The sequence below is a fragment of the Hermetia illucens genome, chromosome 2 (assembly GCF_905115235.1).
Source record: "Hermetia illucens chromosome 2, iHerIll2.2.curated.20191125, whole genome shotgun sequence".
Taxonomy (NCBI): Eukaryota; Metazoa; Arthropoda; class Insecta; order Diptera; family Stratiomyidae; genus Hermetia; species Hermetia illucens.
The window spans coordinates 180,103,381-180,129,757 of NC_051850.1; the positions used below are offsets into that span (position 1 = coordinate 180,103,381).

A 26,377-nucleotide genomic window follows, 5' to 3' on the forward strand; every position below is an offset into this window, starting at 1 on the left:
TTTATTCAAGTTAGAGTATTGTTTTCACGTCGAGGGTTGTTTTCTTTTCCAGAAAAGGACTCCGCTTTCTTCGATATTGTATTGCTTATTAGAAAGCCATTTATTAACAATAAATGGTAACAGATTACATCGATCTGCAATTTGAACAAACCACAGATGAAGGCATATGTGACACTGCATATCTTTTCAAAATTGTCATACCTTTTCTGTGTGTTCCCCACCTTGCTCCAACAATTGTGAAATTCTCGGTCAACATTTTGCCTTGGCCAAGAAGATCATCAAAACCAGAGGACCCCCTGCTTCAACCGCCTTCACTGATCTCTAGTGGTAACTCCAGCTTCACCATTAAATTGGAATTACAGGTAACGCGTTGTTACCAACGATACAACCTGTCGATCGGCAAATTGCATGGAGGTACCTACCACGATCACATACACGCACTCGATCATATGAGCGCTGATGCTGGCGAGATGCGGTAACTTCGGGGAGGCACAGCTTTAAGATACAGAAGATGGCTTAAAGCTGCTATCAGCAGATACTTTGGATTTAGCAGTGTACGCTGGTAACCTTTCCATATCACAGTATCAGAAAACTGAATGCTGCATACATCAACCGTAGTCCAATAAAATATGTGTACATAGTGGCGCTGGGAATAAAAGTAACCAGAGGAGGTGGTTGGATAGGTTGAGCTGAATTTTCATTTAGTTAGTGTTAAGCACACTTCGCGGATAGGTAGATCGCGGTCTCTGAGTTACCTGTAAAACCAGTTCGCTGTTCGCTTGTTCCTGGAGCGGGTGCTCGATCGTATCGACGAATCCATAGATGCTTCTCTCCTGCTCCCATTCGATATCTAAGTAGGAAAATAAGTTTCGCAAACATTTAGTGCTTTTTGTCCTTAGTCTAAAGTGCCTTTGTAAACTGCTCTCGAGTTGCAATTCGTGATGCAGCGTTTCTGCAGATTCATAAGTACCTCAGACCTGTTAACACAATGATCTTTGAATTGCAGTGCATTTTCACCACTATCGGAATCATGTAATTCACTCGGAAAAGTGCATTACCGAATAATCAACGTCGCTTTTCCGCAGTGCAACAGTTAAAAGTGATAGTGTTGATTGGGTGATTGATTTGATTTCTGTTGTTGGTGGAAATTTCGTGAGAATAATGGAATTTATGTGCAAAAAATCAATATACCAGTTGATTTAAGGTCACCATCATACGTTCGGTCGCTAACGACGATTGTACCACGTTATACGATCGCAATCACCACTGGGGCAGCTGTGGAATGACTTTACGGTGGACGATACTTGATAAAGGACGCCCGATCTTTTGGTAAATTATAGATAATTTAATTTGATTAATTTGATTAGGAGTCAGTGTGGAATAGAGAATTGCAATTAAATGAGCCATATTAGCCCCAAGCGGTTAGCATAAACCACTATCATTGTGCATTTAGTTAATGATTTGTGGGTAGGTAAAAATCAATCAGACAGTCTTGATTATCTAACATACAATTCCGATACGATAGAATCAAGGAATTCGATGACGATATGAATATTATCCTTCAGGAAAGGAGGCGAAGGTATACCAACTTAAAATCCTTTGCACAGCTTTGAAAAAAACCTCTGGGGGAGAAGTGAAGCATATAGTCAAGGACTGAAGTCAGAGAAAAGCGATCAAAACTGTGAATTAAGCACCTTCTTAAAGTGCTGTAGTTTGCTTGGTTTATCAAGGACATGTCCAGTTAGGACACCTAGTGCTGAGAGGACTATGAGATCATTCCAAATAATTAAAATTTATTGCCTTTCGACAACCGAGGCTTTCTGTATCTTTTTATTGAAAAAGCTCGGTTTGCATAAGTGCAATATTTGAAATTTTCACCGGAAAATTTAGGGAAAAGGATTCAATAATATGTAAGCTATAAAGCTGGATAAGAAATTGTACTGGCGTTGGAAAGGTGTGATAGTCATCTCATGCGCTTCCAGAGTTTTCAGTTAGTTTTTTGAATAGATATTGGCCTTTAGGATGTATATATTTTTTTAATTATTATCTTTCTATCACGTTTGTCCGTAAAGGGGGTTCAAATAATATGGAGAAACGTGCTCCAATGCCCTAATGAGCCGACATTTGCATTGGTTTAGAGAAGACGTTCATCTGAAAAGCAGCGTTTATTGGAATTTCCATAATATTGATGACGGACCGGACCACATGGGAAGCAACTTACCTTCTCACTTGTAGTCCACGGGCTCCTCTTTTTTGGATTAAACACCCAAGTTTTCCAAAAAAGTTGACTGACTGTTTCATCCAGGGCAGAGACAACTCATCAGACGCTGTCTCACCTCTGCCCTGGGAGTAGCCGGACCGAAAGTAGCCACAGGTGGTAATCGAACTATTTATATATAATCGCAAACAATTATATTCAAGTGAAATCCGTCGTAAGTTCAGACCTAAACCAGGCCGGAGTGAATTTTTTGTTAAGAGTGCTGGGAGTCCTGAGTTTGGACCCAGTTGATGACGGACCAGACCACTTGGGAAGAAACTTATTTCCTCTCTTGTGGTCCACGGACCACTCGTTTTGAATTAAACACCCAAGTTTTCCAGAAAAGTTGACTGACGGTTTCCGGGCAGAGGTGAGGCAGCGTCTGAGGAGTTGCCTCTGCCCTAGACGAAGCCGCTTGTCAACTTTTTTACTTAGCTTCATTGCTCATAGGACCAAACCTGCTCACTCATAAACCTATATTTCGAAGAATTCAACTCCATCCCATCCTCTCCCGGCAAGTGCAAAGTACTTACTGTTCATGATGCAGAAGTGAGACCTTTTATTGCCAGGATCAGGATTAGCTTATGAGCTGAATTTTAAAAATTCGTTAAAAAGCATATCCTGCTTATAGTATCAGGCAAGTAAAGGGGATAGAAATATATGGCTAGCGCCAATCTGAAATTTGTCTCCATGATGGTTGATGGTGCTCCACAAAGGAATGGGGAATGGGAAAGATAGAACCCGTGAATTTCGAAATAATCTTCTTACCTCTCCTTCTGTCAAACACCCCCTGACTATCGAACCTGCATGCGCATTCCTCGACAACGTTAGGATACCCCAGAATATTCACTTTTGACAATTCCAACAAGATTTTTACCGATATCGGCTGGATTTCTAGGTCTTAAGAAAGTGAGATGGTGAGGTTCTGACGAGAAAATTTCTTCCTCTTATGATACTGTATTTTTGAGTTCTGGTAAGTTTAGCGGTAGTGAACGAGTAGCTGCTGTTCCTTTTGGTGTTGACAGCTGCCGCTCCCTGGAACCGCTGACTAACATGCCGGTTTTTAATTTCGTGAGCTTGATTAACAAAAAAGCTGGCTGAATTCTCTACCGACCTTCACATTGACAATTATAATAATGAATCAATCAGCACTATATCCTGCAGAACTATTGCGCCCTTTTGATGAGTAGTATGTCTCCTAGCATCATTGTATGTCAATTGATCCTATAATCGATAGATATTTTAGGATATCTCTTATTTCTAAGTGAATTAGCTTTTCGCCTGGTATTAAATATTATCCAAGGACCATTTTTTCAGTTTCGCGTAAACAGTCCGGTATTTCTAGAAGATCTATGGAGGTTACACTACTCCTTTCACAGAGTCTGCAGGTAATGCCGTCAGAAGATCCCAGTTTGCCTTGACCATAGTTTAGCTGGCAGTGATCTCTCAGGGTTTCTGCTAGGATTCGACGGCTGATCTTAGTTATCTTCAAATACGCCTTCGAGGATTTTGGTTCACATGAGACTTAAGCGCCCTGAACTGTTCCAGTTCAGGTAAGCTCGGTTAGTGCAGTTCCCTCAACCGTTCCTCCTTCTCCTGAGTTTCTTCATAGCCTATGTTGGAAAAGTTCCCATCATTTGGTGCCTTTGCTCTCCCATTTCTGGTTGTGTGTCTTGGCGTTTCAAACGAAAAGAAATTGTTACGGTTTTCTCTTGCAATAGTTCACAAGCATATCAATTTGTTACGCTGTATCTGGGTGTCGTCTATATACCCCGCACACAGGAAATCGAACACTTCTGTTGCGTTAATGACAAGAACGGCACCTTTCTTATAATCGTTGAGCCACGATGGATAGATGGCTAGAATACTTTAAGCAGATTTCAACTGAAGTATTTGCTTATCTTCCACTTCCACAATCATTGCCGTCATTAGCAGCAGTTCCGCCTGTCAGCGCAACTGAAGTCGATGAGGCTAAAAAACGAATAAAATCGGGGACCTCAAAGAACCTGACGACATCGCATCTGAGCTCTGGAAAGTGAAGAGCTGGGACCCAACACTGTGGCTCAGTGAATCAGGAAGGTAGAACACCATCTGACTGTCAAGAATGTACCACAGTTCCAATATGAAAAAAAAAGGTGATCCAGGAGAATGTTCAAATTACCGTCTGATCCGGTTGCTGTCCCATACCATGAAGATTTTTGAACGCATTCTTGACAACCGTATTCGCGAAATCGTTGAAATAACTGTCAATCAAGCCGGATTTGTCAAAAACTGTGGAACTTCTGACGCAATACACGTGCGCCTTTACTCATGGAGAAACACCGCATGGCCCTTTTACATTGCAATTCTGGATCTAGAGAAAGCGTTTGACCGTGTGCCATACGAACTCATCTGGTATGTTCTACGACAACACTTAGTGCCAGGAGAACTTGTGCGCTGGGTTCAATTGCACTACCACGATCCGAAAAGTTAAGTTGGAATTATGGCAGGTGTATCAAAACCGCTTCGTGTCTCTGTTGGTGTTCATCAAGGAAGCGCCCTCTCACCACTACTCTTTGTTCTTGTTAAAGACACTGTCACACAGGACATCCAATGTCCAGTGCTCTATGCACTGCTTTATGCAGATGATGTTTTCCTAGCGTCTAATAGCAAAAATGATCTCGAGTAACTTGTCCAAAAATGGAATGATCGCCTCATGTAACACGGTCTCAGATTGAATTTGAATAAAGCTCAGTTTTTGACGATCGATTATCATGAAACGGGCACAATCACTGTCAGCGCCAGTGACTTACGCAGAACTGAGCGATTTAAATACCTCGGGTGAATGCTATTATCCAATGGAGAACTGCGTTATGAAATTGCTTCACGCATTAACGCAACCTGGATGAAGTGACGTTCCACAACTGGGGTTCTTTGTGATCGACGTATCAACGAACGTCTTAAATCTGTCGCTCTCTATGGTTCTGAGTGTTAGCCGACTATAAAAGACAATGAACGGCGTCTTGCGGTAATGGAGAGGAAGATGTTGCGTTGGACTAGTCTCGTGACACGTTTTGATCACATCCGAAATAAGTATATCCGCGATCGTTGTGGGGTTGCACTGATTGTGGGAAAATTGCAAGAGAGGCGTCTCCGATGGTAGGGTCACGTAAGTCGCGCTAACGAGAATTCATCTGCCAAGATTGGTCTGGACATCGAAGTCAACGGTAAGCGACCAAAAGACTGGCCGAAACAACCCTGGCATGATATGCTGGATAGGGATTTGAAAGCCTCGATATTGCATCCAGATCAGGCATTTGATAAAATAAAATGGCGAAACCGATCACGACGAGCCGATCTTGCTGGTGAATGGGACAAAGGCTGAAAAAAGAAGAAGATAGGCGTTTATCTTGCACTAACTTATACAACCGTACTGCACAATTAATCAACTGGAGGCGTATTCATAACCGATGCGCTCTGTTCTAACTTTAGAACTAGACTGACTTCTGTGGAAAATTCGAAAAACAACTTATACTTAACTTACGGACTACCTTAACAGTTAAACTTAATCTAAGGTATATGATGAAGCTTTAGGTTATCACTAAAGAAATATATGTGTGGAAATATTTACAAATCATTTTGGGGGAAAAGTCAAAAAAAACCTCCAGCCTTTGAGCATATTTAAAAACAGGGTGGGGCTGGGAGGGAAAAGGGACTGGGGTAGGATGGGTGACATGCGAGAGAGGAATGGGAACCAAAAGCTAGGAGGAGTGCTAATGATGGGTAAGTTTAAAAAATTGGGAGTCGGAGAAATTGCCTGTGTAGAAGACTAATCTACCTTGGGGATCGAAAAAATGGTTCTGTGTATGGAGGGATAAGAGGATCTGGGGAAACAGATGAGTCCGAAGAAGGTTATTTTCAACGATCTCGATCTGCATGGCTTTGGAGACAATAGGATCGGGATGGGATTGACACTTGACCAGGAAGGTGAGGGCATGACGGAGAAGGAAAGCATCGATACGTGGGGTTTGGCAGGACTAGTAGAGGATCTGGTTGAAAATGTACTTGGTGGGGTTTTCGTTTTTAAAAATGTTGGCACAGTGGCGAAAGAACCTGCGCTCCTTGAAGCAGAGTCGTTTCATTTGGAATGAGGAGCAATCAGACCAGAAAATGAAGCCGAAAATGAGGAGTGGGCGGATAAGCTGCTTACAGCAAAACAGCTTGATCCTTTTTGAAGTAGGGATATTGTATTTAAGGATAGGATACAAGGACATGAATGCACCAGTTGCACGGTCTAGTGCCTTCGTTATATGAGGGACGTGGGAGATGCGGGAATTCATTTTCACTCCGAGGTAAGTGACTTCTTTTACAATAGGAATGGGATCGTCGTGGATTGTAAGTGACAAAGATCTAATGTCATTCCCCATTTTCGACGTCATTCTCATGTTTCCATGGAAGACAATGGTCTCGCACTTGTCGGGATTTAAGGAGAGTTTCCAACAGGGACTGACTTTTGTGGGTGGGCTTCCGGCTCCTTTATACTCTGCGGAACCTTCCAAAAAGGAATGCAAACAGTTTACTAGAAAACTACTTTGCGCCTTTGACAGCTCTCCTTACTGGCATTAGAGTCATCAGTTAACAATTATTCTAAATAAATATTCGTCCTACTGTTTTACAATTTGGGTGTCTTGGCTAATTGCCATTACTACAGTTTACATTGACGTCACACGTGATTTTCATCACAATATGTATATGGTGTGGTGGCCAGATTTCAATGCAGGTTCTGTCATGGATGTTTGTGTTTGCTTGGTGCTCGTTCTATTTATGTAGGGTTATCACTTACGTAACATATGATTTATAGAAATTCGAGTAGGAAAAAATAAGAAAGAAGAGCCTCTGTTAATACGTTATGGTCCTCAATAGCTTGTTATATTGGCAACTTCCACGCGGAACACTGTACCCATGATGAAGTTAGGTACGAAAGCTATCGCATGGAATTACTCTTCTTAAATAGCGAAACGCTGCCTCTACTACCTCGCGAATCTTCAAACGACATCAATCAAATATCGCGCACTGTACCAGCAGTGGGGAAATCAAGCAGTTTTCTGAAAATTTGCCTACTACCTGTCGCACAGGTGAAATATATAAACAAAAATTAAATGAACTAAATAACATGTGAAAATGGTAGCAGTAGTACATGGACAGTATGAATATGTACATATGTAAGTGGGAGGGTGAGGTGGACAATCGATCGCTAATGTTACTTGCTGACATCGATCAGTCTAAGCGGATTTCAGATGCAGTACCAGCGACTATCTAGTGTGCGGTGTTGGCTGGTTTAACGACGGCTTTTCAGTGTATTTCGTGCTCAGTGAACATAACGAAATGCAATTATACAATAAATTCACTTTTGTTGCATCTTCAGCGTTTCCTCTTCCGCCGATCGCGCATTCGGGTTAATTGGTAGATACAGTGCAATCTGATCGTGTTATAGATTTCGCGGGAGGACGTAAAACAACAGTTTGTCGTTTGGGATTATGAATTTCCATTAAGTATTGAATATGATTGGTACCAGTTCCTAAAGTGTTTTGTTTAGTGATCACGCGCGTGGTATCTTTATATGTAGATCGTACATATTTAATTCAACAGGGTGACTTAGGAGAATCCAAAAAAAGATACTTGCAATCACTTTTAGCTGCTAAACATCTATTTGTACTTCGATTCATTCTGCCAGATATTTGAGATCGGGAACCGGTTGTGATATAAATCTAGTTTGCTGGCATCGAACGTAATTAGAAGTTAATATGTACGCGGAGAATTTCAAATGAGTTCTCTAAGTGTGAGTGCAATGATCTTCACTTTGATCTTGAGGTCCAAGAAAAAGTACAGGTGGCAGATTAGATAGTCGCAGAGCTATCTTTCCAATTGAAATGAATCTCGGCTTTGGTGGTTTCTTGTCATCTTTTTGCTCAACTTGCCCAGAAGTAGGTCTATGACAGAGGAAATCTATAATCGAAAGTTGACGGTGAGTCCCACGGTTTCAAAAAGTAAAATAAACCAAAAGAAATTAATCGATCAAAGTCCAAGCATTTTTAGTATCTTTTTTCCGCTTACCTGGCTACCACCTGTGAATGGTAAATAAAAAAAAAAATCCCGAATACGATCAAGTTTTTAGATTCCTGAAAAGCGGCTTTTCAAACGCGTATTTATGCTTAAGTCAAATAGTTATGTATACCTAGGTGTTTACATACTGGCAAATGCTTCGTTCGATATGTGAACATGGTTCTGAATTCATTTTTAATTCAGACTTCCTTACTGAGTTTGAATCTTCATGTGATCTGAAGTAGGCTTGGTCAAAATTTAAGAACAATTCTAACCGGATAGACCTGAATACCCAAACTTGTAATGCACTATACCTTATGTATAATATCTACATATATCATTAAATTCTCGTTGGATCAGTAAAAGTGAAGTAACCGACATGACTCCCAAGTAGAACATGTTTTTATTCTTTACTAGACCAGACATGCTCCCTACTTGGCTTGTTCTTAACTTTTCCCAGCGACTAGATGCACTGACTAATCGTACTAGGGGCAATTACCAAGTGATATATCACAATCACTGCAAAATATTTACATTATCTTAAGCATCCGGTAATTAACGTCACATTAGAAGTGCCTCGGAATGCAGATGAGACTCCTCGAAACCTGGCATCTCCTCTTCTAAATCCACTTCGAGGGGCTAATTAAAATGTAGTTTCAGCAATTGTTATAGTGAAAATTTTGCAAACATTATTCTCCATGTACGTCATATCCTTTTGTTTAAAGATATTAAGATATTCTGCGAGTGATTCGCCTTTTGTGCTGAAGATTCGTTGTTGTCTCCATCACATGAATATCATCTACTTGTCCCAGTTCTCTGCAGCGATTTCAGACCGTGTTGTTTGTGTGTCGATTTAAATGTTTGTTTAGTGCTTCAAGAGTTTAAATGATGTTTATGACACGTTTTTTGTTGTGTAGGCATAATGTTGAATTAATAATGGTTATATGGATATATATCTATATGTACGCAACCACAGGGTGTTCTAGTGCATATTTCTTTTTACCATCTAGTTCCATGGGTCTTTACTTTGTTTCCGACCAGTTTTCCATTTTTAAAGTTTTCTGTAAAACAAAACCTCATTAAAATCGATTCAATGTCTCTCTGTGTGTCTGTCTGTCTTTTCTCCCATCATTGGAACGTGGAAAGGTTCAAAACCTACTGCTGGCTCCTGTCCATGCAGTTACGTGAGACTCTTACTCACTAAAACCACCTCCTTCTTCTTCTGCTGTAAGCATTGCATCGCGGGGCTGGATCAGTTCTTAACTGTGGCTCATTATTGTTCTCTCCCTTTCTTGTTTTCTTCGCAGTTTTTCCTGCCTTAGGTGTTGATGAATCATTTTCAGCTCAATTACCACTTGGTTCCAAGCTTTCGTTGACTCCGACATAAACTACTATACACTATATTTTCAGGTGTTAAGCACCTGTCTGCGATCGCCTCCAGCCTAGTTCGGTGCGCTGTAAACCTTGGGCACTCAAATACAACATGCTCCTCATTCTCAGCAACGTTAACACATCTTTTTTTTTTTTTTTCGAGGAGGTGGAAATCTTCAAAAGACACTGGTCTGGACACACCAGCGTGTGGGATTTTTATCCACTAAAACCACCCCCGACTACCTCCCTGCCCCGCAGAACCACCATAAGGTATTACATCACGGGGCGGAGTCAGCTCACTCTAGCTTAATCCCATTTCTTCTATACGCGGCGCACGTGACTGCGCTTTTCCCTTTCCTCTGCCTTTCGCAGTTTATCTTGAATAGATGCGATCGTCGAGTTGACCGCATCCCAATTCTCTTGATGTGCTAGCATTTTCGGCACCAGATTTTCTGGTACCAGCACCTCTCCTAGAGTTTCCTCTAGATTCCTCCTTTCTTCCACAAATCTCGGACAGTGGAAGAATACATGCTCAGGGTCCTCTGGGACTCCATCACAATTTAGACAGTCGGTTGAGATCTCCAATTTAAACCTGTGAAGTTATTGGAGATATCCTCCATGTTCCGTGAGAAACTGGGTGAGATTATAGTTAATATCACCGTGTCGTCTCTCCAACCACTTATTGATGGCAGGAATGAGCTTGTGAGTCCACCGACCCTTTCCCGAGCGCTCCCACCGCTCTTGCCATCTATTATTGGATCTCTCCCTCATAGCATTCTTCGTCTGCAATAAGGAAGAGATTGGCTTAGCAATGTATATATTCGCCATCTGATCTGCCAAGATGTCAATCGACGTCATTTCAGAGATGACGAATGCTGCATCATCCGAGACAGTCCTGAAGGCAGAGCATACCCTCAGGCCTGCCCTCCTGTAGACTGCATTCAGTTTACTAGTGTTAACTGAGATCCACAACGCCTCCCTCAAAACTGGGGTCACAGAGAGCATGATCGAGGTCACCACCTTAGCTATAAGCTACCTAGAGGTATGCCGTGGCCCTCCCACGATCGGCATCATCCTCACCAAGGCCATACTAGCAGTGGATGATTTATCGCAAACATACAGCACGTGTTGCCTATAGTTGAGCTTCCTCTCTATCGCCACAACCAAATATTTGATGGTCCACTTGGAAGTGATGATATGATTCCCGATTCTAATATAGGCGTAATTTCTCTTCCGGTACTTAGTGATGAGGACCGCTTCTGTTTTTTCCTCAGCAAGTGTCAGACCTCTCTAGCAAACTTTTAACAGCACCTATTGCCTCGCTTGAGTATAACTCAGCATCTTAAAGATGCTTTGCGACAACAACCAGCGTTATGTCGTTAGCGTAACCCACCACTCTGGCCTCCCTCGAAAGGGGAAGGTTAAGTACATCGTTGTACATGATGTTCCACAGTAGTGGGCCCAGTACGGGGCCTTGCGGGATACCTGCGGAAATAACATACTCCTGGGGTCCGTCATTAGTGTCATACCAGAGCCTCCTTTCAGTTAAATAACTATCGCTGATAGCAGCGAGATAAACGGGAATAGGAACCTTCGCTAGAGATTTGCGTATTCCAATTACAATTGGCCGAACTGAATCCATTTTTCACGTCCAGGGTTACTACCACGCAATATTTGCTGGTACTACCCTTTCCGTGCATAGCATCTTCGGCCAGTAACCAATTTGATGCCATCAGTGGTTGATCTGGTTTTACGGAACCCATACTGCCGATCTGAAAAGCCGCCTTGGCTCTCAACAATGGGGAGTAATTTATTATAGATTACCCGCTCTAACATTTTCCCCACAGTGTCCAAAAGACATATGGGTCGTTATGAGGATAGTTGACCTGAAGGTTTACCAGGCTTAGGCAGAAATACCAGCTTCTGCTGCTTCCATGCCGCTGGAAATATTCCCTCGGACATGCACGCTTTGAACAACTCAACGAACATGTCGGGCCTAGATATCACGTACTCCATCCCGGCGCTTTATCCTCTACTGTTCTACCGCAGATCTCCAGCAGCTCGTCTTTGGTGGCAAGGGGAATTGCCGTCACATTTAGAGGTGGTTGGAATGTATTGGTGCTCTCCTCTTGCTGGGAGAATAACCCCTGGATGATTTTCAGCAAGAGGGTGGGACACGTGCTCTGCGGAGTGGATGGCTTCTGAATCGTCCCATAACGATTCTGTAAGCACTCTGCTTCTGAGCAGAGTTCCTTAAAGCATTTTTTCTTGCTTCGTTGAATGGCGAGCTTGAGGGTTTTGCGGGCTCCCTTATAGGCGCAATCTTTCTGCCCCTGATCGACTCTACCTACCACCTTCTGAGCCTCTCTTCTGGCTCGGTTACAGGCTGATCCAAGGTCGGTCAGTTCATCATTCCACCAGTAGTTTGTTCTTCTACTGGAGAATGGGCACCTCCTAGGCAGGGACGCGTCACATGCTTTGGCGATGCGTTGATCCAAATGGACGGCTCTTTCCGTAGAGGCGCCTGCCCTATCAGGTCGATATAACCACACCTGTACGAAAGTCTGCTCATCCAACGTTTTTGCAGACCAGCCTGAAATCTTTTTCGGTTTTGGGCTTGATAGCTCCTTGCCCTGTGGCTGGCCGCATGTCTCAAAGAAGATTACCTGGTGATCGCTGTGGGTGTAGCGTTCGCTGACGCACCAGCACATACCACGCGCCAGCGCATGGCTAACAAAGGTCAAGCCTACAACCGAGCCTGACCCCCCTTTCTGAAAGATGTTTACAGCACATTCGTTAACCAAAACTATGTCCATCTGCACAAAAGCTTCTAATAAACTGCACCCCCTAGCATTTAATCCTCTGCTACCCCAATCTAGGGTCCAAGCATTGAAATCACCAGCAATCGCTTTTGGACTTCGTCCCCCGCGTCAAGAACAAGGTTATCAAGCATTTGCTCGAATTCAGACAGACAGCCCATATCGCCCCTCCACCAGTCGAATCTGTGACCCATATGCCCCCGTGACCGTTCTTTCACGGTTCACTTATGCTGGCAATTTCCATCTCAGATTCAAACGTGTTCTGCTCAAGTAAATCATGAGCGACCCTGCAATGATTGAGGTTTATTTGAATAAACCTCATTTTCTCATTGCAGTGAGCGCCTTCCTAAATTCCGGACATTTACCATTTCCGGCAATATGCCGGTTATCCTGTCCCTCTTTTACTTCGCACAATAGGCATTTGGGGTCCCTATTGCACTCTCTGGCAATATGGCCTTTCTCCCCACACTTTTGCACTTTTACTTTTTGTTTCGGATTTTTGCTAGTAACTTTAGTCCATCCATCGTTTTCCTTCGTCTTAGGCTTCGCAACGTTGGCCGACTTTCCTACATTCGCTCTATGCTTTCCTCCTTCTGGTGTTGGTTTTCAGAATGTCCTGCCCGCCTTTTTCCTCTTGGGCGCCTGCTGATTTTTTAGGGGGATTCCCTCTTTTTCGCGTAACCGTTTATTTGGCCGATTAGGCGTCACTTGATCGCTTGTGACACTTTGGCACTGCAGAGCTCGGCGTATCCTAAGTATTCTTTTCCTTCATCTATGATCTATTATAAAGGACCCTAATAGCCCTCACCATATTCTTCATAGTTTAGTACATGTTGTGCTTTTCCTTGATAAACTCGGACGGCTCAACTATTTTTGCCCCAAACTGAGTGAAGCATAATTCTTTCGGATCGGGACTCTACTCTCTATGAGCATCGACAACGTTAATCCTTTTATACGCCCCTTCGCTTTTGGCGTTTATTGACCTTGCCTGTACCTTATCCTTTACCGCCTTTGCTATCGGTGAGGATCTTATAGTTGACGAGCTTCTTTTGAATGGGTCTCTTTCTTGGTCCTCGTGTACTTCTTGCTCTCGTGCATCTTGAGCATATGCAGTGGCTGTTATCACGGTTTTTGTTGTCCAACGATCTGCCTTCAGTTCATCTTTGTTTGATGTTGTAACCGGTGTTTTCAGTAAGGTGCTTCTCCGCTTGAATACCTCCTTCTCCAGAACCAAATCAATTGTAGCATTATATGCCACGGTGGCCAAGTTCAAAGTGGTTTTTGATTTCATTTCTTTCAACTTTTCTTTACACAAAGGAATGAATTTCAACTAATCTCCTTTTGATTTGAGAACCTCCTTTTCCCTTAATTTTCTTTAGTCCCGCAAAACCCTTATAGCAACAAGACATCCTCCAATATAGTGGCCTGAGGATGTCAAGGATGGGTGGGTTTATGAATTTCTTCCGCACCAATGCTATGTACTAATGGAGAGAATGTTCGCTCAAATGTTTTGATAAAAGAAATACACAAAACCATTCATACCTGAAGCGTTCAGAACTGCTTCAAATCATAGTAGTATATGGGGTGCCTTCACTTGCTGGCATAATTTAGACTTTTAGACGAACACATTTCAATAATTTCTATTTGCTGGCTTGGAGATATCCTTTCTTCGATCAGCTGGTACTTCTAATTGAAATTGGGAAAATCCTTGCTAGTTTCTCACTTTCCTTCCATGCCTACTCATATGTTCTGGCGCGTTTGCGCCTCTGTCATTAATTCATTCTTCCCCATACATGTAAAAGGGGGTACAGTTTTTTTCACCGAATATAGTCATATTGGCTATCAAATGAAAGGTCTCGATTAGTATTTTTCGAAGCCGGTCTTAGTTTTGAGATTTGTTAGAACGGCGAAGAGTAGGAGGGGTGGAAAATGATGATTTCTTTAAGGGACCCATTCTCAGAAACTACTCAACCGAAAAATCTGAAAAAATTCATGAGGCTTCCTCTATATGGTGCTCAGGACTCAAAATACTCTCCATATCGACATCTGTTCAAATTAAGTTAATAATAGTATATTACCATATTTTGGGAAAATTGCTTAAAACCCCCCTTAAGTTGGTAGTAGCATAAAATAAAATATGAAGCATATTATCGTCAAGTTTGATCAAAATCATAGTATCAGTAACAAAGTTACAGTAGCTCAAAGTTGTCTTCACCGTGTAAATTTACAACCCACAGTCCTAAATCGGACATGCTAAATGCATATACATAACGGGCTACGCACAAATGGGATAATTCTACACTCGAATATACTCACAGAAGAAGCAAACAAAACTTTTCATACCTGAAGCGCCCAGCTTCCGGTTTCCCGACTTGTTTTCTTTTTCTTAAGCCTTTGCCCCGTTCACAAGCGGGATCGGCTCGCCGTGATCGGTTGCACCTTTTTAGTTTATCAAAGTCCTGATCTCGATGTAGTCGTGAGGGCTTCAAATCATCATCCACTTTATTATGCTACCGCTGCTTTGCTGGGCCTTTTCGTCCCTTATCATCGACTTCGATGTTCAGTGAGACCTTGAGGGTTTTACGTGTGCACCTATCTGGACGACTTACTCACCCGCTCTTCTTAAGACACGGATTGATTTTGTAACCACAATCAGAGCCCCGCTGTGACAAGCGACGACGGTACCAGTCTATGCCAAGAGCATGGCTTAGCATTCATACTGGTTTATTAAGAATTAAAGGAATTAAGGAATACGGCACCCGTGTTGAAACGCAACACCACGCCGAGGCCCGAAGGTCTCTTCTCGCTTGAGCATAACCAACAACCCCCATGAAGCTCCCACTAGGGGGCCAACCGCAAATAACCGAGCTGTACTCACATACGAAGGGAGTTCACCCGAAGTATGAGAGTCCAGGGGCTATCTCGGTTCCCATGGTACCAGTATACCGCTGGTGAGGTTTCGTGACCAATTTGCCACTTCAGATGAGTCCCCGTGAAGATGGCCCTGATTATGCCTTTGGAGCATTCGCCTACTGCATCACATCATGAGTACAGCGTCTCCCGGTGCCACCACTATGGAGGTTCTCCTCGGCCACTTGGTTTTGGTTTGGCCGACAGGGTCCTCACCGCCACTTCTAAGCACCACTTCGATGTTCAGACCAATCTTGGCGTATGAACGATCGGTGCAACCGCATAACCATCACGGATATCCTCACTTCGGATGTGATCGAAAGGTGTCACGCCACTAATCCAACGCAACGTCTTCGTCTCCATTACCGCAAGTCGCCGTTCATTGTCTTATATAGTCGGCCAACACTCAGAACCATAGAGAAGACAGAACAGACGACATTGCGGTAAATTTTAGATTTGAAACGGTCGTTGATACGTCGATGAAAAAGAATGCGTACTGATCGCGGATGTTCTCATTTCGGATGTGGTCATCTCATATTAGGGCATTGGTCCATCGCAACATTACCGTGTGGCGTCGCTCATTGTCTTTTATAGTGATGGCATCATAATTATCTGGTTTTAAAAAGTTAATCGTTATTTTCTGATGTAACTAGGAAAGTTGCGCAAGCACAATCTAATTACGTTTGTTGCCGCATCTAAAGATTCTAATCGACAGTATCATACATACATAGTCTATTTTTGGCAGGAAAAAACATAAACACAGATGATCTAAACCAGTAACAGTAAGGTCACAACTATTCACGTTTATTCCACCATTCCTTGAAAATATAAGTTAATCATTGACTTCATAGCGTTCATCGCAGGAAGGACAAGATTAACAAGTCAACATTCGTGTACAAACTGTGTAGTCCCCAAAATACAAAGACCTATTATAACGTCAATGCGAGAAAACACCGGGTTTTGCTCATTTTTCAACAATGAATAGAACTTTCAAAATACACATCTTGCATACAAGCTTAAAATTGTTAAAATAGTTTAGTAAACATTTTTTTATCTGATTTTTGTTAATTATAATGCGCATATAATTTGTATTGACATAATTTTATTGCCGTGTTTGCGTTTGGTTTCCCCTTGAGGCCACTGGGGGAATTTACTTTATGAGATATCGTGCTAATGTGGGCAGATGTATTATTCATAATTTCGTTATTTTTTCCTGAAATGAAATTAATGATGAATGACATTTTCACCTTAAATTAACTTCTTGTGAGGCTGTGAAGAACGCTCTTGAAAAGCATGCATACATATGTTAGAATTGCATCCTGTGACAATCTTTCTAGTGTGGTATCTAATTATCGCAGTAACACATTGCCACCAAAAAGATTAATTCGTAAGCGAGTCATGCATTTGCGAATGAATTATCTATCACGAAAGAAAAAACGCTAATCTACTCCTAGTCAAGTTGCATTTCTTAAGATGATTTATTAAGTACCTGCTAGAACTCTTCAAAACACGTTACTCGTAAAAACTTCTGAATCTTTGAGCCACGTAATAGAATTGTTTGACGCAGATAAGTCTTTTTGTTTCTAGAACTCACCGAGATTATGCAGTTTATCTTATTTTTGTTGGAATGTATTTCCTGGATTCGTTTAAAAAATCTCATAAAAAAGATATGCAATGTTGATTGGGGCAAGCCATTTCAAAACCTTTAATTACATTTAATGGCAAACACAAATGAAGTGACAATAATTTTACCCCCAAGGCCGTTGCTATTGTCACGGATACAAAGGGAGAACTTAAATGATTTTTCTGAACAACTTAAGGGGGTGCAAAACAGTAATTGTTGTGAATGGTTGTTAATAAATCACTGGAAAAGCGATAAAGTTATTGCTATTTTCTAAATCTAGATGTATATACATATCTGGAACGAATCTGTTCAAGATGACTTCAACTGACTTCATAAATTAACTAATTTATGACATCTTGGGTAGGTACGTAGGTATCAGTGGCCGCTCCGAGGAGCCCAATTAGCGCTTTGGTGCGCCGTTTTGATGCCACAAACTCCTAAGACCGTGACTGTTGTTATGGGAGCAGGGAGGCAGAGCCCAGTCGGTTCGGGTCTTCAGGGCGAGCCCGTAGCATTCACGAAAGAAAGCAGCTCTCCCACCCTACAGCTTGAAATCTCTCTGAGATCCCCAAAGAATGGTTTATCCAGTGTCCGCAGCCTGACTCTAGTCACAGCTGGGCAATCGCAGAGAAAGTGCATGAGGGTTTCCCTTCCTTCTCCACAGCTTCCGCAATGTGAATTGTAGGGTATGCCGAGCCTAGCGACATGGTCCCCTATGGGCCACTGCCTCGTGCAGACCTCCGTAATCTTGAATGCATTTGCACGCGTTTGGCACAGAAGCTCTCGTCATCGGGCTATGTTATAAGCGGGCCAAATTCTCCTTGACTTGGCACAGTTTGTAAGCCTTCGCCATCTTAGGCCCACCAGCCTGGAAGATGTCGTCGCTGAGTACAAAGCCTTGATGGCCACTTGGGTGTCGGTCAGAATGGCTATGTTACGCTAGGTGTTCGAATCTCGCTCCAGCCATTGACAGACTTCCAATATCGGTAGTACTTTCGCTTGGAATACACTGGCGAAACCTGGGAGACAATCCGACTATACGTGTGTATTCGAGAAAACCCCCGCGCCGACTCCACAGGCCATCTTTGATTCGTCCGTAAAGAATACTGTATCATAGTCTTACAACACGCCGCCGGTCTTCCACTTTGCCCTGGTTGGAATGTCCACAGCAAAGTTTCTTGTGAAGTTCAGCTAGCGTGTGGCATAGTCCGTGGGAGATGCCCAGATTTCCCGAGGTATTTCATCTAGGATGTTGCTGTGGCCCATTTCTTTGCACAGGCATAGAAGGCTATACAGGCCTTCTTAACCCTCAGTTCTATGTTCAATCTCCAATTTAGCTTAGGATCCAGGATTACACCGTGATACTTTACATTAGAGGAAAGAACCAATCTTAGTTCATTCAGCCGTGGTAGATGGAATTTAGGTATCCTTGGCTAGGTGCTGAAAAGCATTAGTTGCGTTTTGGTTGGATTTATGCTGAGTCCGCTGCTTGTGGCCCACAGGCACAGCTTCCGCAACGCTCCTTCCATGATGTCGCTCATATGAGATCTTGAATTGAGTTTTTTCTAGATAAAAAACGATTGCCAATTGTTTTATTTAGTAATTTTTGCAATGTATACAAGTAAGCAGGCACTCACTTACTAGGAACCATGGGGGTATATTTAGACATCGCCTTATGCCGTCGGTCGACTTCCTCCTCCTCGGTCCGACCAGCTAGCTCCTCCACCGCCCGACCTGTGCTTTGACACCGCTCTTCTATTCCTAAGCTCCTAATATATGTAAGGCTCTTGTTCGATTAAGCCGTACAAGTTCTCGAACCCCCTTAGGCGGCAATTGAACCACATCAGCATCAGCGGCGAACCGTTTTTATGGCCATCTCCTTTTCAACAACGTTCTGCAACGTCAAGCAGAAGCCATCTGCTTGCAACATGCACCGCTCTGCAAGCACCAAGACCCCATTTCTACTGAGGGTAATATCTTCACCCTCGCCATCTGAGCAGGGAAGTGTAACTGCCACTTCTTTGCCCAGGATAAAGAGTCAGTGATTGCGTGCTTTCATTTTCACCAATCCATTCCAAGGATCCACCCAAGTGCCACGGCACTGATTTTGCGGAGATACTAGTCACTCACATCTTTTCCGCTGATAAAATAATGGATACTTTCTTTTCGCACGCAAATCGCGTCCCACCCGTTAACCATAAAATTGGGGCACAATATTTAATTTCTCCCCTATTTATCAGATTAAATTTTTGGGCGGCTTCACTCAGAGCCAAATAATCCGCTTTCAACCTGTAGTAGTGGAAACCTCCATCAAAGACCGCCGGAATAGCGTATACTCGGAAAAGCTGGAATGTTCGATAGTCAACAGTGGCATATCGAACCAAAAGAGAAGATCACGACCATCTTGCACCGTCCGAACTTTAATTAAATGCTTTTAAAACTGATGATCCAAGTTCACTGTCTCCACACACACAGAGGAACCTAATTCGGCAGTCGCTCCAATAGTGTCAGCAGGTCCTCGTTAAGAAGTAGACCTGGGTGCAACCTCCCATGTTTCGCATTCTTCATGATTCCCTCTAGGGTCCGCTGCCGGTCTAGTAAAAGCTGGATCTCCAACTGAATCAACAAAAAGAACTCGACCATATCACTCCGTCGCCCCTCTAAATCCAATGCTTTAGCTGTCGAATTTAATTCCACCACTAAAGAGGTATAAAGCGACATGATAAGCGTCCTTTTCTTCGCCTCCTGTACCCGGGTCTCGTAGAATAACTCATAATTAGACTGCTCACCTGCTCTTCAAGCAGGTGGAAAGTTCGGTTCTGCTTAGCATCTAATTCCGCCAGTTCACCAGTGGTACCAAAGAGGGCCTTGTTCATTCTACCGATAGCATGAAAGAAAGATCACCTTCCACGTCGGGGAGAATAGTTGCCTTCTTTCGCCCGCCCCCTCGTCTAACCATCGATGTATATTTGAGGCCAAGACTCCACAACTTCACTTAGCTTTGCACATAATCCCTGGAAATGTTCTCCACCATTTCCCATGCTTCGTTCCTATCCTCTAGCTGGATTCTTGTCAAGATAGACCACTGAGACGCAAAGAAATTCACTCGCCCCACCTCCTCGAACAGAGCTCCAGTGGGCTCCATTTGTTTCACCTCCGCTGTAAGCCAAGGTCCACCATCAAGAAGCAAATACAAACACGCATATCGTCACTTTGTAGACTGACCTAAAACTAGGAGTTACTGCTTCTAATACCATACTTTCCGTATTCCCTAGCCTCGTTTTCACTTAGTTACGTTTTTTTACTCCAATCTATGTTACTAATAACAACCCTGGTCGCCACTCAAAACTGCTGGTGGGAGTAGCAACTGTTCCCTCGAAAGATAAAGATACGAAACTTAACTATACTTTCTTAAAGAAGGATGTACGTAAGTGGGGATCGGTTATACTCACCCCCTGTAAATACAGCATCCATTGTTAGTCCGTTCGCTCGCCTATTCACGAAGCTTTCCGTTCACTTGGTTAAAAAATCGCATTATTATTTTTGGTCTTAAGTCTAAAAAAGTCTCACTCTATTCGCGTGAACTCTTCGCGACTTCCCATTTACTAGAAGGGATATATTCTCGGGGGAATGGACGTTGATAACCCTATACGGTTCACGGAAGGTAGCATCCAACTTACTAGACCTTCGCATATCGCTCATCAGGACGCTATCACCGATGTGCACTTGAATAGAGTTTATCTTCTTGTCATATCTCCTCTTAGATACCCCCTCCACATGCGTTAAATTTTACTACCCTATGCTTGTAAGCTAATTGAAGCTTCGTACGAAGTTGTCTCTGATACAGTTGTTTATTGTATACCGGCTATGGGGCTCTCTTGAAACTGCTAGGTATACCCGACACAAATCCGAAAAGAGTTTCCACTGGACACAACCCCGTTCCGGAAGAGGCGTGTTATTGTATGAGTGGGCCGCCCACCTGAGGTTTTCGTCCCAATCCCTACTCGCATCATCCATAAAACATCTCAAGTAATTTCCTACGGTCGAATGCTGCTTTTCTACAGAATTAAACTGCGGATGATACGCCGTGATTTGCAACTTCATAATAGGCGAGAGCTTGCACAATGATTTGTGAAGTTTGCCCCTTGATCCATCACAATGGCTCGTGATAACGAGTAGCGACTAATTATTTCGCCAAACAACCCTTTGGCCACTGTGCCCGCTTCCTGATCAGGGATCGCCGCGAAATTCAAAAACCTCGTCAAATCATGCACCATTTAGGGAATGTATTTGTTACGTCTCGAGGTCTCCGGCAGCGGTCCTACCAAATCAATATAAATCTCATCAAATGGTCTGTCGGATACCAAGATAACCACTAAGGGCATCTTTGTTTGATGACGGTGCTTGTTTTTCTGGCATTTCACACACCAGGCCATATAGAGCTGAACGTCTTTCTTCATTCTCTTCCACTTGAACGATATCCTGATTCTAGTGAAATTTTGCTGACGCCAAAGTGGGCCCCAAACCTCAAATCATGATAGTTTCTAAGGACTAGCCGCACTTCTTTCGGACTCTTTATGACTTGCACTTCTTGCCCCTCTAGTACCTCAGGGCATGCCAGTTCCTTCCCTTTTTCCGTCGCGTTACTTTCAATGACCCCTTTATAATTCGCCTCCATCCGATGCGTTGATCGCGTTACCACTAAGTAATCAGACCCTGGCTCCGATAACCTTTCCTGCTGAACCGCTCTACTCATAGTATTGACGTTGTCTATCTTACGACCGACCCTATATATCAATTCATAGTCATGCTCAGATAACTTTTGCTGAAGGCGGAGCAGCCTACTTGGGGTGTCTCTTGCTTTTATCATTTCTTTTAACGGTTTATGATCTGTAAAACTCTTAAATGACCTCCCTAGTAAATAAAAACACAGACACAGCTGAGTAATGCCATCCTTCTCCTCCTGGTTAAGCGCATCTGTCAGCCCTAACACCTCCTTCAACTGCTTTAGTCTTACCGTATTAATATCCTGGTTCCGTTTCTTTTCTGACCGGCAAAGTCTATAGCCACTTCTTCGTTTAAATTGACGAGTCCAACAAAAACCATCTCATCCTGCGGCTTCACTATGGCGTTGCTCAGAAATTCGCCGGACATCACATCCTGACAAAAGCAAGCTCGGGCCCTCTCAAGCGCTACGGGTAACACGAACGATTCTCTCTTCCATGGGAAACAACCTAATATCTCCTCCTTCTGGTTCCCCTTAACTGGAATATCCTCGGTCCCTAAATTCTGTCCCGTTGTGGCTCATTTCGTGCAGCTCCTTTATGCCTGACTGAATATCCTCTGGCCTCCTATTATACTCTTTCGTCTTCTGTATCGATGAGACATTCCCTGTGTAATCTTTACCAAATAATAATAACTCCTTACAAATAACTTCATTTTCACTAGCTTCATTAGCTGCCCCCGCCCTTTGAGAATATCCCCGTGCTCCAACATGATAGATATTAATCTGTTAGCTTATTTTCCTCGACACCGCTAAAATCCCAGAAATAAAATCGAAGTTGGCGTGATCCTGTAGAAAGTCCCTTCCCAAAATTCCATCGTACAAAAGATATCCCCGGCTCTCAACAAAGTTAAAATTACAATGGTGTCATCCTACACCCAATTTAACTCGACCCTTACAGGTACCTAAGATTTTTTCATCTTCCCCAAACAGTCCACTTATTTTAATTTGCCTGTGGTGACCAAAACTACTCCTTTCTTCAACACAGAACTTTTTACCAAACTACGTGTCGCCCCTGTGTGTACCAGTAATAAGTAATAAGTTTCTTTTCAGCCCTTATCAGTGAGAATTCAATCTGTCCCTCACGGTCCACTCCAGCTTCCGAAAATTCCCCTTCCTGTTCCTCGCACTCCATCTTACCACACTCAAGGATGGCCTCCACTCATTTTTTGACTGATTATGCACCGAAAGATATTTGCGTAAACAATTCGAAGGGTCGCAATGGAGCGCCGACCCCTATTAGGTAACATGCGGCCTACTCCTAACATCCGGTAGTTCAACAAGGTGTGGCGGCACATCGGAGGCGCGAGCCTAGGCACCATTATAAATTCGCCTCCGCCGCTGCATTTAATGGCCACAGAAACAGCAGCTTGATCCTGTCCGCCGACCAGTAAAAGACATAAAAACAGTAAAGTAACAACTGAATTGACAAAAAACCTGGATAATCGGAATGGATAAGTGTGAACATGTACAATCCTAATATAAATAAATGAAGTGCGAATAATATCACAGAAGTTTCAAATATTATTTTATTTGACTTATGTAAGATTGGGGAACATCAGCACTCCGAGTGGGTTCAGCGAAGCAAACCGACCACGTGATACCCCTAATGGGGGTCACTGAGCGAATTTGACACTTCTCGGGCGCTATTTCGAAACGGCCACCGACCCGTCGAAGGCCCTCAGCCTCGACAAGGATACCCACTTGGGCCCGCCTCGGAAGTCGAGCTTGAACGAGTGCTCGCTTCGTTCCTCAACTCTAAAGGTGGTTGCAATGGGGAGCGTCCACCGTAAGGAGGGCCTGTTGTTGCAAGATCCCTGGGGGTGTTGACCTCCGATGTCGCGGGTTAGGACGGTGGAGTTGGCTGCATCTTCAAAACCACGTCCTGAAGCAGACGCAGCATTCCTGACTCGCTTTACCTTGTTCTGGTATTCAACTCAGGGTCGGCGCGTCTCCCCGTCTTGTTCATGGACGGCCAAAAGTATTTTTCGGTGACTAACCGGTTCGTCGTCGTGATGCCTGGGTGCGCAAGATCGTGTATCACGTTAAATACTACCCTGAAAAAATCGGCCAGAATGCGAAGGGGGGGTTATTGGTCCGGTAGTTACCTTCAGTCGGATATGGCACACTTCCGAAAGGAACTCTTCTGTAACACTTACAGTTATTTGCCAGAAATTGCCCGACCAGACGATCATCGAAACACAACGACCCCATAACCCTTCTGTAATCGGCGTCATAACGGTGGCTTGATACGCTGGATGGGGACTTAAAAGTCTCTAGATTTCATCCAGATCAGGCATTTGATCAAATAAAATAGTCAAAATCGACCCCGACGAGCCAACCCCGCTTGTGAATGGAACAAAAGCTGAAGAAAAAGAAGAAAATCATCGTCGTAACACATGGCATCCGCTTGTGCTAACGTCGCAAAGCTTCTACCCACCAGATGTCTTCTTGTATCATAATTTAGTACACCTATTTTGAAGCCACTGATACAGTCCCGTTCAAATTCTTTTTTAAACCCTCATCCCCACGAGGGTACTTGACACTGATGGCATCCTGCGTCCGTTTTCGACAGACCAGACTAATTCGCTGCGCATGCTTTTCTAGTTCTTTCCCAGGGCGCTACCGGCATATTCTCAGCTCATTTCGCAGCTCATCCAACGATCTCTTTGGAACGTACGCATTGTTTAATGCCAATTCCATGTCTTTGATCGTCCTGCAACCGAACGTCGATATCAAATAGTAGGCATCTCTCATCAGCCTATATTTGACGCAATCAAACAGAACTGACTTTTCTTCCTCCGGCAAGCGATATTGAAGCCCCATCACACAGTCCGGAAACTAAGACAACTCCGTACTGAGGAATGGTGACTTTTTCACAAAAAGGAAAGGACGAATTTTGTCACCATATCACGACTCTGCCGTAGAAATCATTCCCTACTGGAGCGTTACTTCTGTTACTGTGTATTCTCAGCGACGGGATATTAGTACTTTGTAATGAACCTGCAGGAAATAGAAGGATTAGGAACACTTGCTTCCGGGGAAAAAGGCGTGAAACCTAAAACTAGAAATGTAATGGCGCCCAACGTGGGTCCCAACATTTCCTGGATTTAGGCCTAATTTCTCATTTGTAGGTTTTCTGAATCAAGGGGAAGATTCGTTTGGTGGTGTCGGATAGAAAATCAATAGATTCTCAACATTGTTCCCGGCTAGGCTCCATGTACACTTGCCTTTACATTTCTAGTTTTAGGTTTCACACCTTTTTCCCCGGAAGCAAGTGTTCCTAATCCTCCGATTTCCAGCAGGTTCATTACAACTTCCTACTCCACTGACAATGGGACTTTCCTCTTCCAACCTCGCGGTTCTCCAATTCCGCGTACCCTTTAATCTTCCGCGTTCCCCCTACCGAGGATTGTACCAAAGAATTAAAGGAGCCACTGGGCGGGGAAGACATAAGTAGTACTCAAAGTGCACGCGGAATTGGAGAAGCGCGAGGTTGGAAGAGGAAAAGTCCCATTGAAGTCAAGTAGGAAGTGCTAGTATCCCGTCGCTAAGAATACACAGTTGCAGCGGAAGTAACGCTCCTGTAGGGAAAGATGTCTAGGACATAGTCATGGATATGGTGCTGCTTCCCATCTTTATCACTACGCTCTACCTTGCTTCCTACTCTTCTTCCCTTTGTTGTATACGTTCCAGGAGGCTACTCAGCAAAGTATCCACCACCTCGATCGGAACACCTTTTACTAATTCCTCTATTTACTGAAAAGATTCCCCAAACCAATCAGATAGTATTGACTTCAAGTCTCTCCCTATTGATTATTATAAAATTGCTTAAATATTTTCTAAATTAATGGAATAATTAACAAGGACCCTTCTTTTCAGGACGAGATTCACTACCAATACTACAAAGTTACCTGAAATAAAAACAAAACAACAAAAGTCCAAACGAATGATAAAAATGTGAACCCAGTGCTGACAAAGTTCTAAAGTTATATAAAAAGATACGAAAAGTGCGATAGCAACAAAATGCTGTAATAATACTTCAATACGATCCACAGTGATTTAAATGAAAATAAAAAATTACAGAAGCAACAAAATAAATAACCAAAGGAACAACAATAAAGTGAATGCCATAAGTTTAGTGCCTTAGTAATTTCTTCGGAGAAATATCGTTGAGAACGTGAAGGAATTCTTTAGTCGTTACTTAAAACAACAAACAACAAACAACACGACAACTATGATTATAGCTTACAAGTGAACGTGGTTTTTCATTGTGTACGATTGTGACAATAGTGAAAATTGTACCTTCCATTCAAGTCCACCCGGTGACTGACTTTTGGAGAGTCAGAAGCAAAGGGAAAAATATTGCCGATGAATGTGAATTAATCAGAGGAGAAGAAACAGCTGGATCTGATACAGTAACAAAATGACTATAACATATTCCAGCGAGGTGCCGAATGGCAGCAGTTTTGGATGCTTCTGGCGTATATTAAGAAAGTAAGTCAAGTTTTTTTTCGATTAATTGCACTCAT

General features: G+C 43.1%; 1 protein-coding gene across 3 annotated transcripts in view; it reads left to right on the forward strand.

Moving 5' to 3' along the window:
* Positions 1-684: 684 nt before the first annotated feature.
* The window catches only part of LOC119649385 (bestrophin-2), a 121,887-nt gene continuing 96,194 nt past the window's right edge, over positions 685-26,377 (forward strand). For 2 of the 3 annotated variants that reach the window (XM_038051503.1, XM_038051505.1), the window contains exons 1-2: positions 685-1,329; positions 25,728-26,342. In XM_038051503.1, the coding sequence (XP_037907431.1) occupies positions 26,272-26,342 (71 nt within the window). In that variant the 5' untranslated portion in view covers positions 685-1,329; positions 25,728-26,271. Of the gene's footprint in view, positions 1,330-7,537; positions 8,262-25,727; positions 26,343-26,377 lie in introns of those variants that run through there. The other variant, XM_038051504.1, reaches the window with a different exon arrangement.